Source organism: Camponotus floridanus, unplaced genomic scaffold (genome assembly GCF_003227725.1).
Source record: "Camponotus floridanus strain SB8 unplaced genomic scaffold, Cflo_v7.5 scaffold59, whole genome shotgun sequence".
In the NCBI taxonomy this organism is placed as follows: domain Eukaryota; kingdom Metazoa; phylum Arthropoda; class Insecta; order Hymenoptera; family Formicidae; genus Camponotus; species Camponotus floridanus.
Window position 1 is genome coordinate 180,710 of NW_020229758.1, and position 12,865 is coordinate 193,574.

Here is a 12,865-nt window from a genome sequence, read left to right on the forward strand (position 1 = left end):
TGAATCCTCGTCTCGTCTTTTCTCCCTCGGGAAGATCTCGGCGGCATCGCGTTTCGAATTACAAAGCACGCGCGAAGAAATTTAATACCGCTATCGACCGTCGAAATGTAATCTTCCTGCTCGCTTGAGAGAATTGGTCGAGGCAATTTTTCGTCATCATTTTTCATCACTTCGCAATTTTTTTTATACTTATACAACACTCGACCCTTTTACAATTAAAACTAAAAAATTGTGAATGATTGCATTTAACGTTGAACGCACAGAATGAATGGATTTGACACGTTGAATGAAAGTTAATTACGGTTCATTTACAATCAACGTCGGTGCAGTCGTTAAAATTAAAATTTTTCAGCTGAATCAAAATTGCGAATGCGAAGGTTTCGCACGTGCAAAGAATTTTAATTTTTCCATTGACACTGTAGATGAATAATTTTTACTTGGATTTTTTTTTACACAACTTACGTTATCATGTTCGATTAATAAATGTGAAAAATATTAATTTCTTGTAGTCTCGAAAATGGATATAATTTTGTCAATCTTAATCATATAAATAACAATAATGTTGGAAATGAAAATTATATTTTCCAATTTCTGATGGTTTTCAAAACAACATAAATAATACATCTTTCAGATAAACTTCATCATATGATTAATCATTCCAGAGAGTTGACTCCCGTTTCTACGCGATATATCAAACTAATTTATTAAATTTCTATTACGTGGACAAATCTTGCGTGAGCGGAAAATTGTAAAAATTATTGATATATTTTTTTCCCCACTGACATAGATGGATAGATAGGTAAATTTTTCAGGACACATATCACACGCAACCTTTATATATTCTCAATCAAGAATAGAAATTGCTTAACTTGATGTTTTATTAATTATCAATAACAGGCACATCAGTTCGCGCTAATTATAATCGATATACTAAATCTATACGCGTCAGAATATGTGTTGAATCACAAACAGGATGATAAATCTCTCGGCGGGTAAATTGATTACAAACAATAAACGAGTCGAGATTCGCTGCTAGACATTACAATCTAAAAATCTACTACGCTTAAAAAATGAATGTTTTTTTTATTAAATGATAATTATCAAATAATGTAATTATTCGTACGTTGCCGAGATACGTCAATTAAATTCGATTCGATTTCGCATTATGATACGCATTTATATTTATGTAGATATACATATACATATATATATATATATGTTACATTTTTTCGAACCGTATGTACAACTCTTTATGAAAATATCTAAAAAATATTGAGAATACTTATACAAATCTGAATCATGTATTAGGATTCAGAAACGAAGATGTGGCTTGTTCTTGATCATATGTCTGCAAAGATAGAATTTATATCTTAAATTCGCGCGGATATAATAATATAAACGTGTAACTATCCCTACACATGAAAACATAAAAATTGTTACTTATATAAAATCATAAGAGAATTTAAAATATAAATTACATCAAATTAAAAGTTGATAATAATAAGCAAAGAATTAATATCAGTTTAATTAAAAAATTCAGAGATAAAATTACATTAGATTGATACGTGCGTGGGTATGTGTATGTACACATGATAAAAAATTACATTTATAAGTACTCACTTATCAAGATGTTCCCAGAATATCATTAACGCTGCTCTGTCCAAGTGCCTCTTTGTCCGGCTCAATTCGATCACCGTGACCGCCCAACGTGCTACATTCGCGTCCAGCCTCATCTCATCATATTTCAAGTGAAATGCGCATACTGTAAGACAGAAGAGAGATAACATGTGCTTACGTTCGAAATACGATACTATTATTGTTTGTGATGAGCGTCTTATAATTTTAGATAAAATTATATATTTTTCTTATATATATATATATATACATATAATTATTTTATTTTTTAAATATTGATATTTATTTATTAACATATATTTTATTTAAGAAAAATATTAAATATTAAATAAAATTATACATATAAATTTAGAATATTGGCAAGTAAAATTGATCTCTTTTTCAGGATGTTTTAAACTTTTGAATATAACGAAATATTGATATATGTATATATATATATATATATATTATATATATATATATATATATATATATTTTTCTCGTTCTGCAAAAATTTTAAAAGCTTATAAATGTATTTAATGTAACCTTCCAATATAATAAAACGCTTAATTCATCTAATTTGTTATCTATAATTCTATAAAAAGATACGTACTTTTCGAAAAGATTTCTACTGGATTGCCATCAAATGGCCAACCCTTAAACTGCCACGCTGGTCCCATGACGAATACAGCAACGACTCTTTCCCAGTCGGCATTGGTGAGCTTCTGCGGATTATCAACAACCCGATATGGCACGGTTAGGCCACCTTCCTTACGCCGTTGAAGAAGTACCTCATTCTCGCGTTTACAACCCTGCGCTCGTTTGTCCTCGTTACTAATGTACTTCAAATCCTGAAGAATGTCCTTGGCGTTATACATAGTGATGAGAGACGTATTTGCGCTAGGAATGATAATGATGGGTGTTCGGCTGGGTCGTTTGTTCTGCGCGGCTTGCTGAGGCGTCAACTTTGCGGCGGAGGTGGGCAATAAACCGGAAGTCGGCGTGCTGGACGGATTGGTCGGTGGTTTTCTCACGGCGGGATTTGTACCCTCAGTCACGGATTTCAACGTCATGCCGTGATACGTACCCATGGTGTCGATCTTGAAGCCTTCCGTTTCCTCCTTCTGCCGGATAAAACGCTCCTGATCGTAACGATTGTACACGGCTGGCTGCGGCAGGGGTCGCATGGGTGTCGAACGTGGCGTCACCATCGGCGTGGGCACAGCCGGGCCCTTCTGTCGACCCTCCTCGCGCGCTTTAATGCTCTGTAGGATCGCGAAGATGTTCTTCGCGAAGATCTTACCGCTGCTCTGCAGGATCGTAGCGCGGGTCCGCCACTGTCGCTCGCGCGACACGATGTCCTTGGTATCGTCCACATCCATGTCGAGAATAACACGCAGATCCGAGCCCATACCAATGTCGTCATTCTCCTTGATGGTAGTGCGCTTCTTCGCCAAGCGTTTCGCCTTGATGGCGGCGATCTTCTCCACCGACATCGCTTCCGAGAGTGATTTGATATTGTCGACGGTAACTGACGCTTCCTTAGGAGCATCCAGACGCGCGGCCAGCTGTTCCTTTACTTTCTGCACGTGAGTCTCCTCGAAGCGGGGTTTCTTCGACGAACCGCTCTCCAGGCCATCTTCGGCGGCGCGTTTCACTTGCGTTGGAATCTCCAATGGTGCCGATTTATCTATGGCGGCTGATGTAGCGGTCTCGCCATTGAGATAGGCCAGCAAATCCTTTCTGTCAGGTCGACGTACCACCGGGATATTCTCCGCGGCCGCTTGTCGCACGTATACTGGATGTGTGAGCTGGACATGCTTGAGCAGGAACAAGAGACACTCGAGGGTATAATATTCTTTAGGTGTGCCTTCCTTTCCGGATCTAAAAACAGAGAGAAATGTTAGTGTCTTTTGAATATTAATTGCAAAATGCATAAGATACATTTTCATTATAAATATATATGTATCTTTCCGTATTCTTTTAATAAGATATAAATATATAACCCCTAGCTTTTGATATAAATTATTTTCTATGAACATATGTTTGTGTTTCAATTGAGAGACAGATATCAAATCAAAAGTTAAATTGTTAAAATATATTAATCACTTAATAATAATTTAATTTTAATTATAAATTAAAGATAGAACGAACATAAAGAAGTAGAAATCTACTTTAAAATAAACAGTCTCATAATGAAGACTAGCAATAACTGAGATAGAAAAATTCAAATTAAATTACTTCAAAATAAGAATTAATTAATCTGTGTTAAAAATTAAATTATTATACATTATTAAAAAAATATACATTATTGAAAAACCCGATTCAAAAATAAAAAGCAATAGTGAAAAAGAATACAAATTCTGTAAGTAGAAATTTTTAGTCTTAAGATTCAAATTTTCAGGAGATGCCTTGATGAAAAGAATTGCAGATAAAATAAATATTCGCGCTTCTAACATGATTTCCGACTTTCGTCCACACTTTGCACAACATTAATTTCGAATTGCATTTGTTTATTTATCATCTCACGAATTCTCGTATACAGGTTCATGCTCTCTCTTTCTGTCCACCCTCGCTGCCTCGCTTGTTCTCCCTTTAAAGATGGAAGTCGGGCACACGCAGATTGCGGTCACGCGAGAACCGATTCCGATATTAATCCAAAGATAAACGCTCACCCATAGGTCAGATAATTGGTCTTGACGTTCTTCGGCCAGGAAAATTCGCCGAATATGATCTGATTCTCGCGCTCGATTATCTCCTTCTTATTGACATTGTACTGTCGTAGCAGACTCAACGGATCCGCCATGATCGCGATCTGAACTGATGTGTATCGTGCTGTATTCCGCACTCTGGCCGCACGCGCAACGCGTAAAGGCGCGTTCGCACGAGACGAGCTGCCGCTCGAGGTCGCGGTTGTCGCGTTTGCGTGTGCGTTTCGGAACGTTTCGGTCACATTTTCGAGTCATATGACCGACGTTACGCGAGAATTGACGTGCCGTTCTAGGCGTTGACTCGACTTCTCTTCTCTTCGCGATTCTCGAGCTGTGTAGCTGTCGACGAATTTCTTCGTTTAACTCTTCGAGGAGAGAACACCCACGACTTCATCATGGCACTCAGCGACGCGGATGTTCAAAAGCAGGTTAATAAAGAGAAATCCTGGCTATCTCGCAACTTCTGTCTCTGACATCGCTTATAGCGAGTATCGTATATATTCTCGGGCTCTATTAATATCTTTACGATTATTTATTAATATGCTGTTGTTTTTCGTTAAATATATGTCTTCTTTGATATCTGTGCTATATTATATAGGATTCGTAAATTTTGAAATTGTATCTTGTATAAATCAGAAATAGAAAGTGAAGTAAGTTTGGGCTTTTAGAGAAAAGTCGGATCAATAAATAATCATTTGTAAAATTTTGATAACAGTTGACGTTTCGTCGGACAAATTTTCTTTTTACATGTGTTTGAATGTATCTGACATTTTTGGAAACTTATTTTTTATAATCAAACAAGATTAAACTTTCGACTACTACATAATGATATTTAAAGAATATATATTTTTATCTAATCTATTATATACATACCTGATAAAAGGATATCATATTAAAAAGCCTCTTGGAAAGATCTGCAAACACTAAATTTTATATATTTATTATTATAACAAATTTTAAAAAAATATATTGCTATATTACAGATCAAGCATATGATGGCCTTCATAGAACAAGAAGCCAATGAAAAGGCAGAAGAAATAGATGCCAAAGCAGAAGAGGAATTTAATATTGAGAAGGGACGTCTGGTACAACAACAGCGTCTTAAGATAATGGAATATTATGAGAAAAAGGAAAAACAAGTTGAGCTACAAAAGAAGATGTATGTATAAGAAAAATATTACCCTTAAATATAATAATATAATAATTTATATTAATCTATGCATAATATTAAGAAAAATTTGATTATTTTATAATTTTTTTAAAAAATTGTTAGAATTATAAAGACCTCTAAATACATGCTACTATTATTCATGTTTTTATTCTTATAGACAATCCTCAAATATGCTCAATCAAGCCCGATTGAAGGCTTTAAAAGTACGTGAAGATCATGTACGCAATGTTCTTGATGAAGCTAGAAAGAGATTAGGCGAAGTAACTCATAATACTGCACAATATGGGGAAATCCTTCAGCTGTTAATCATCCAAGGCCTTTATCAAGTAATATTTATATAATTTTAAATATCCGTTTTGCTGTTACAATTTTTATAATTTTATTATAACTAATATAAAAATTGCAAAAGCAAATTTAATGTAATTGTAAATTATTTCTGTGATATATTGTGTTGTATGTTTGTGCAGCTAACAGAATCAAACATTATTCTTCGTGTACGTCAAGTCGATGTACCTCTCGTGGAATCTCTTCTTAATTCCATTCAGCAAGAATATAAGCAGAAGACTAAGAAGGATGTTACCTTCAAAATTGATTCCGATAATTTCTTATCCAATGAAAGCTGTGGAGGTGTAGAACTATTAGCATCCAAAGGTATTACATAAAAAAATTTTTGTTGCATTAATCATTACCACAAAAATAATTAGAAAATATATGTTGTATAAATTTACAGTAAAATCTTGGAATTCTAACTTTGTTTGATTTTAATAAGACAGTTATATATTTGGCGCATTATTACATATTTAATTAATATATCGATACACCAAATAATCTTTAATCATTTTACAGGGCGCATAAAAATCAGCAATACTTTGGAAACCAGATTGGAGCTGATAGCGCAACAGTTGGTACCCGAAATCCGTATCGCTCTGTTCGGTGTTAATCCTAATCGTAAATTTAATGATTAAATTATTTTCTTCAACGGTTACTTGAAATTCTCTAAAACATTCCCATTTAACAGCAGATTGTTATAGCATTATCAAAAAAAATATTGTGTAGAAAAAAATTAGTACAATTAACGAAATTCTTTGTTTAATATTTTTGATGAAAGTATTTGATGGATTACTGTGCAATATTTATCATTGGAATAGTTGTAAACTGTACATTGCTCTCCAAAGACATCTTTTTAATCTTTTATCTTTCCTATCCTTTACTCCAACAGGTAATCGTGAAATTAAAGTATAACAATATGTCAAATATTGCATTGTTAAGTAATTGTATATCAATTATTAAAATTACCTGTTAAAAATCGGTGTTCATAAATAAAACAAAGTGTACTTTGTCAGTTCTTCAGCCGGCTAGGAATGTTAACGCGAACGAAATGTATATTAATGATAATAATCGATGTTTTTGACTGCTTATGCTAAAATGAATAGCGATTGCAAGAAGAATATAGTACAGTCGGTATTGTGCAGAATCGTACAAACAAAAGTATGGAATGTGCTTTATATGTATATAAGTATGATACACATGTATATACTTATAGAGCATATTAGTATGTTATCATGTACATTATGTATAAATATAATAATGTATTGAATAGATTATTGATTGTTGATGTATAAGAATATCTTTGAAAAATAGTTCTACAAGAGTATAATGTAACACAATATCTGGATATGTCTTTTAAGTTTACATACAACATAATTATACATAAATATGTATATGTATAATTATCCAATATTTTTATTCGCTGCAATATTATGTTCATTGAATGTTAAATATTCTTAAATCTAGACCCGTAATACTCTTGCAAAATTTGTATAGGTACTATATATATTTCATATTATACATATGAATATGATATAATGAAGCATGCGCGAATAAATAAAAGTATCTCCTGCTTAGAAAAGTGCTGATAATTTAAATGCAGTTTGAAATCGATTTAAAAAGTTGATTTATATCCTTTATTTTATTAGATTATGTGAGTCTTATATATTTTTGCAATTGATATAATTTATTTATATAATAACATAAATTAACATTGGTAACAAAAGATTATATAGTGCAAATACTTAAAGCAAGAAAACTATAAGATTCGCTAAATTGTACGAAAGATTTACTATGGTTTTATTACATATTATGTAGAAATGTGAAGATCAATACATGCTTCTTCTTCAAGATCTAATAATTCCGGAGTATCGGTCGGGCTTATCTGTTCTCCGTCGAAATAAAACTTGAGGCTACTCTCTTTTACACCAATTTGTCTGGCACAATTAGCAAATAATGCTTTAAATTGTTGATCCCTTTTAAGTGAGATAATCAACGATTGCTTCTTGTTGGCAGTTTGTACTTTAATAGTACATACATTATCGTCGTCATTATTCTTCCCTTTTAATAATTCTTTTGACGTATTCATGCCTGGATGCACTATTCCACCATCTGCATAAAACGCAAAACAATCGTTTACGATTATATTATTATTATTATTATTATTATCATTGCAAAATCAATAACTTGCTTATACCAAGTATATCTATAACTGAAAGCTTGAGCGATGCTGGAGTATCAGTATGATTAATGATTTTATCTTTCTTCATGATTAGAATTTCATTCATAGAAACTTTCTCCAAATCGGCATAATATTGAAAAATTCCTTGGAAATTGTCATGCTATAAGAATATTGATGAATGTAGAAAGATATGTATCAAATGCATAATAAGACACAAGATGACACAAGAATATATTACAAGCTAATAATAAACATACATACTCTACGCATATTTAATCGATCGATTCTGTTTGACCTCCAGAATACTTTAATAGTTATCTCATAATTGTCATCTTTGGTGGAAATTTCATCATCTGACAATGCAATCACATCATTATTATAGGTTTCAGGAATTGATTCAGGCAATTGATTTTCTTCAAATGAAATTATATCCACATCATATTCTAGATCATTAACTGGCAGATGCTGAAAAATATTGATATATCAAGAAAATTACATATATACTCCTTCTTATGTATCAAACATTGATATATTTTACACATAATATAAAAATATAACATATAAAATATAACATAATATAAAAGTATTTATTTCTGAAAATAATGTAAGCTAAAATTTGAAAATCTCATTTCAATAATTATCAAAAACTTGAGAACTGGAAAGATAAATAGTATACATGTGTATACATATACATATAAATGTTATTAAAAAAAAAAAAAAAAATTACCCTTCTCCTAGTGTGCCTAGCAGTAGCACGAGTAGTAATACCTTTATTTCTTCTACTTCTTACCATCCTCTTTTGTGTTTGTGTATCATCATTGTCATATGTTTCTTTACCATTTATTTCTTTATCATTGGTTTTTTCATCATCTCTTTGCTGTTCAATGCTAAAGAAGTAGAAGAAATTATAAATATTTTTCATAAAATATTAAAATTGCAATGTGTTCTGTTATATTAACCAAATGCTGTACTTTAAAAAATAAATTTTCATGATTACTAAATAAATACATACTTGATGGAAAAATTTCCTATCTCTACAGAAGGTTCCTCTGTTTTAAAGCGTTTTTCTTTTAATGCTAAAAACAAATATCATATCCATAAAAATTATGTATCTTCATATAATTAAAATATTACATATAGAATATCTTTTTAATATAATATTTCACACAGCTTTCATTAAATATAGTGAAGAAAATATTACCTTTTAAACGACCAGCAAAATTTGCGTATGGATCATCTTCATCCGAAGAGACATCCATCATCTTATCTATTATGAATATTCATACAATTTGACATATAACTTCCTGGAAAATAAATAATTCATAAACTTAGAATAATAAAATATTCATTCGCAGAAATCTTGAGACATTAGTTATCTGTCAAGTGTGACTTCTGCAAAATCAAATACTATAAATACTATAAATAAACAAAAATTCATCAATTTCTTCCGTTAGCTCGAGATAATAAGAAAACAAATCTTAGTTTATCGCAAATACCTAATATCTTCACTTTGAATCCGAAATGTAAACTAGTAATAAGAGACTTTCGCGACGAGATTCTTCTATCGTGAAAACTTAGAAAGAATCCTAACCAATTCTAACCTGACGTTAACCTAACCTAATCTAACTTTGCCATATGAGAAAAAAGTGCGCAACTTTCGATCCTCATCAAGAATCATCTCAAGGAATAATACAAATTATATTTCCAAATAAATTTCAAAAAATAAATTAAAATATAGTTATACGTTATATACATACAAAGAAAATGTCACACAAATAATATTATATAGAAAGAAGGTGAAGAATAAATAATACCATACTCCTTTTGTGCTAGAAGTTTCCTCCAGAATCTTTGCATAGATTAATTACACTTGATCTCTACATCGGAGAGTGGATGCACACGTGCGTAGAAATGGCGGATTACGAGAAGTGCGGAGACTGTTCGGTCGATTCTGGCGAGGATAAACAGAAAGGCGTTTGTCTCATAAAAAAAGAGTACGTAGATATATACCACGTGGCTTATGTCAATTATTCGATTATCAGTGAATTTTATATAAATATAAATCCAAGTATTTATTTCCTTCTTAATCTTTAAAAATTGTTTCTATACCTTATGGCTTTGTCACATGGTTTAAAAGCGTATTAGAAAAATTCATTTGACTTATAAATCTTTGTTATTTATATTAAAACCTTGAAGGATTTATATTCTCACAACTTCTTATATATTAAATAATATTTTAATTAAAATATTATTTAATATAAGAAGTTGTGAGTATCCCTTTTCATATTAAATATATAAATTAATTAATATTTCTATATAGTTTCCATAAAAATTGTTTGAAACATTTTGAATATCATTGCATTCGCAAATTAATTTTTGCATGTAATTCACTATATATCTGAATGATGAGCAGTTACCTAGTTGTTACATTATCTTTTATTTATTGTATTATCTCATAATTGACATATTTCTGATATTATAGATTTGTTATCGAGGATCACTTGAGACAGTTAAACGAACAACACTTGACAGAGATAGATAAGGAGAAAATATCTGTAAGCACAGAAGATGCAGATACATCAGCATTGGATGAAACACCTGTTAAGAAGTTCAAATTGGATGACAAGAAGGAAAAGCTTAAGGGTCAAAATAAGGCCAGACCGGTTCCATTCAAAATCTCCAGGGAATTGCACCTGTGTCCTTGGATTGCGGATCAAACAGTGGATGAACCTGAAAAGAAATGCCTAAATCAACGCTGTACGTTTTTGCATAATCGGAAGGAGTATTTGAAAATTCGACCAAAAGACATTGCTACAGAATGCCATCTTTTCAATTTGACTGGCAGATGTCCAAGAGGCATTACATGCAGAATGGGCTTGCGACATATAACCGAGGATGGCTTTAACATTATTGACGAGGAGAAATTCGAGGAATATATAAACCGCCCACCAGCCATAAAAAATCACTTATCCAAAGATTTACAAAATAAATTGCGCAAGCGCAACTTTGATTTCTCAAAGACGGAAGCGATCGTCAAAGTTAACGATCCATCTAAAAACAAGACACAACTATATAGTTCAGATAATGAAATAGAGGACAAAATACAAACGAATAATTTTAACTCTGATAACTCACATAATGATATGAAGGAATTGAAACTCGGACCTGTGGACGACAGCGATTTAATTAAATTACGACAGACAGAAAAGAAGAGGCTTGACTGGAATGGCAAAATATTGCTGAGTCCTTTAACCACAGTGGGCAATCTGCCGTTTCGAAGGATTTGCAAAGAGTATGGGGCTGATATCACCTGTGGCGAGATGGCATTGGCCCCAAAGATTCTGAAAGCCGCACAAGAAGAATGGGCGTTAGTAAAGCGACATGAGAGCGAAGATATTTTTGGTGTACAGCTTTGCGGCAATAATCCAGGAGTACTAACGCGATGCGCCCAATTGTTGAATCAGGAGATCGACGTGGACTTCATCGATTTGAATCTCGGTTGTCCAATCGATCTGATTTACAGAAAGGGCGGCGGCAGTGGTATGCTTAATCGATTGCATGTACTCGAGAGCGTAGTAAAGTCTATTAGTCAAGTGTTGGACATACCGTTAACTGTTAAGACCAGAACTGGAGTCTACATAGATAAACCGATTGCGCATAAATTGATGCCGAGATTTCGAGACTGGGGTGCATCTATGATTACTGTAAGTGTGCTGAATTTATTCTTATATCCTTATATATTCTCGTTTTTATAAGTTATGTTTGTCTCACCAAAGAATAGAATTTTTATACAACATTAAGTTGTGTACATGTTATATTACTGTAGAGTAAATATATTCATATTAATCATACAGAAATATTATATATAAAAGAAATTATTACTCGCTTTGAAAAAGATATCAGATATATTATACATGATTTTTTTTCGAAAAGATCAAAAGATTGTTTTTTTTCAGCTTTTATTAATGTTCGGCGATTCTTCCAGGTTCACGGTAGATCCCGTGAACAAAGATACACAAAACTGGCCAATTGGGAGTACATAGAGAAGTGCGCTTTGGCAGCACAGCCGATACCCGTATTCGGAAATGGCGATGTTCTGTCCTTTGATGACTATCAGCGAATGAAAAAGATCTGCGGTACAGTGCAAGGCATCACTATCGGACGCGGAGCGTTGATTAAGCCATGGATCTTCACCGAGATAAAAGAGAGAAGATTGATCGATATCTCGAGCACAGAGAGATTCGATATTCTCAAGAAGTATGCAAATTATGGGCTTGAACATTGGGGATCCGATACACGTGGCGTCGAAACCACCAGAAGATTCATGTTGGAATGGATCTCTTTCCTTCATAGGCAAGTTCGAGAGAAGAATTTCTCTCAGCTGTTACATATAATATTTTTCAATTACATGCATTTACATTTTAAAACATGTTGCAGATATGTTCCTGTGGGAATTCTAGAAAGGCCACCACAAAGAATTAACGAGAGGCCGCCATTCTACAGAGGTCGCGATGATATGGAGACATTGATGGCCAGTTCCAATTGCGCCGATTGGGTGAAGTTATCGTAAGGCCATTTTTCAAGATTATTAGCTTTCATTGAGAGAAGCAATTGTCAATCATACATAATCACCAATTTATTAATAATTTCATTTATTTTTAGCGAGATGTTACTCGGAAAAGTGCCTGATGGATTCAATTTCTTACCAAAGCATAAGGCAAATTCGTGGAAGTAAAATCTGTTACAGAAAAAAATTATAGAGAAACATTGTCGAATAATGTTCTTATACAATTCTTCGTAACAAGCGAATCATAAGAGAAAGAAGGATTGATCATGGTAAAATGTAATGTTGAATGCGAT

General features: G+C 32.7%; 4 protein-coding genes across 7 annotated transcripts; 2 read left to right on the forward strand and 2 right to left on the reverse strand.

Moving 5' to 3' along the window:
* Window positions 1-831: 831 nt before the first annotated feature.
* On the reverse strand, window positions 832-4,480 carry LOC105255987 (parafibromin). Its single transcript, XM_011265585.3, has 4 exons — window positions 4,290-4,480; window positions 2,228-3,498; window positions 1,621-1,762; window positions 832-1,348 (listed from the first exon to the last, which is right to left on the reverse strand). Exons 1-4 carry the CDS (start codon window positions 4,418-4,420, stop codon window positions 1,312-1,314), a joined length of 1,581 nt encoding a protein of 526 aa, XP_011263887.1. The 5' UTR covers window positions 4,421-4,480; the 3' UTR covers window positions 832-1,311.
* Window positions 4,481-4,551: 71 nt separating this feature from the next.
* Window positions 4,552-7,275, forward strand: LOC105255988 (V-type proton ATPase subunit E). Its single transcript, XM_011265586.3, has 5 exons — window positions 4,552-4,753; window positions 5,309-5,484; window positions 5,654-5,822; window positions 5,964-6,147; window positions 6,343-7,275. Exons 1-5 carry the CDS (start codon window positions 4,721-4,723, stop codon window positions 6,459-6,461), a joined length of 681 nt encoding a protein of 226 aa, XP_011263888.2. The 5' UTR covers window positions 4,552-4,720; the 3' UTR covers window positions 6,462-7,275.
* Window positions 7,276-7,599: 324 nt separating this feature from the next.
* On the reverse strand, window positions 7,600-9,930 carry LOC105255990 (uncharacterized protein CG4449). 4 transcript variants are annotated; one of them, XM_011265589.3, is made up of 7 exons: window positions 9,820-9,930; window positions 9,207-9,309; window positions 9,018-9,081; window positions 8,733-8,892; window positions 8,267-8,470; window positions 8,021-8,165; window positions 7,600-7,935 (listed from the first exon to the last, which is right to left on the reverse strand). In XM_011265589.3, exons 2-7 carry the CDS (start codon window positions 9,265-9,267, stop codon window positions 7,634-7,636), a joined length of 936 nt encoding a protein of 311 aa, XP_011263891.1. In that variant the 5' UTR covers window positions 9,268-9,309; window positions 9,820-9,930; the 3' UTR covers window positions 7,600-7,633. The 4 variants fall into 4 exon arrangements, with proteins under 4 accessions (XP_011263891.1, XP_011263892.1, XP_011263893.1 ...); XM_011265590.3 differs by having other exon boundaries at window positions 9,825-9,924; XM_011265591.2 differs by lacking the exon at window positions 9,820-9,930 and adding an exon at window positions 9,502-9,609 and having other exon boundaries at window positions 8,796-8,892.
* Window positions 9,852-12,858, forward strand: LOC105255989 (tRNA-dihydrouridine(47) synthase [NAD(P)(+)]-like). The gene is made up of 5 exons (XM_011265587.3): window positions 9,852-9,999; window positions 10,488-11,709; window positions 11,991-12,358; window positions 12,443-12,571; window positions 12,668-12,858. The coding sequence occupies exons 1-5, from the start codon at window positions 9,899-9,901 to the stop codon at window positions 12,738-12,740; spliced, it is 1,893 nt and encodes a 630-aa protein (XP_011263889.2). The 5' UTR covers window positions 9,852-9,898; the 3' UTR covers window positions 12,741-12,858.
* Window positions 12,859-12,865: the final 7 nt, after the last annotated feature.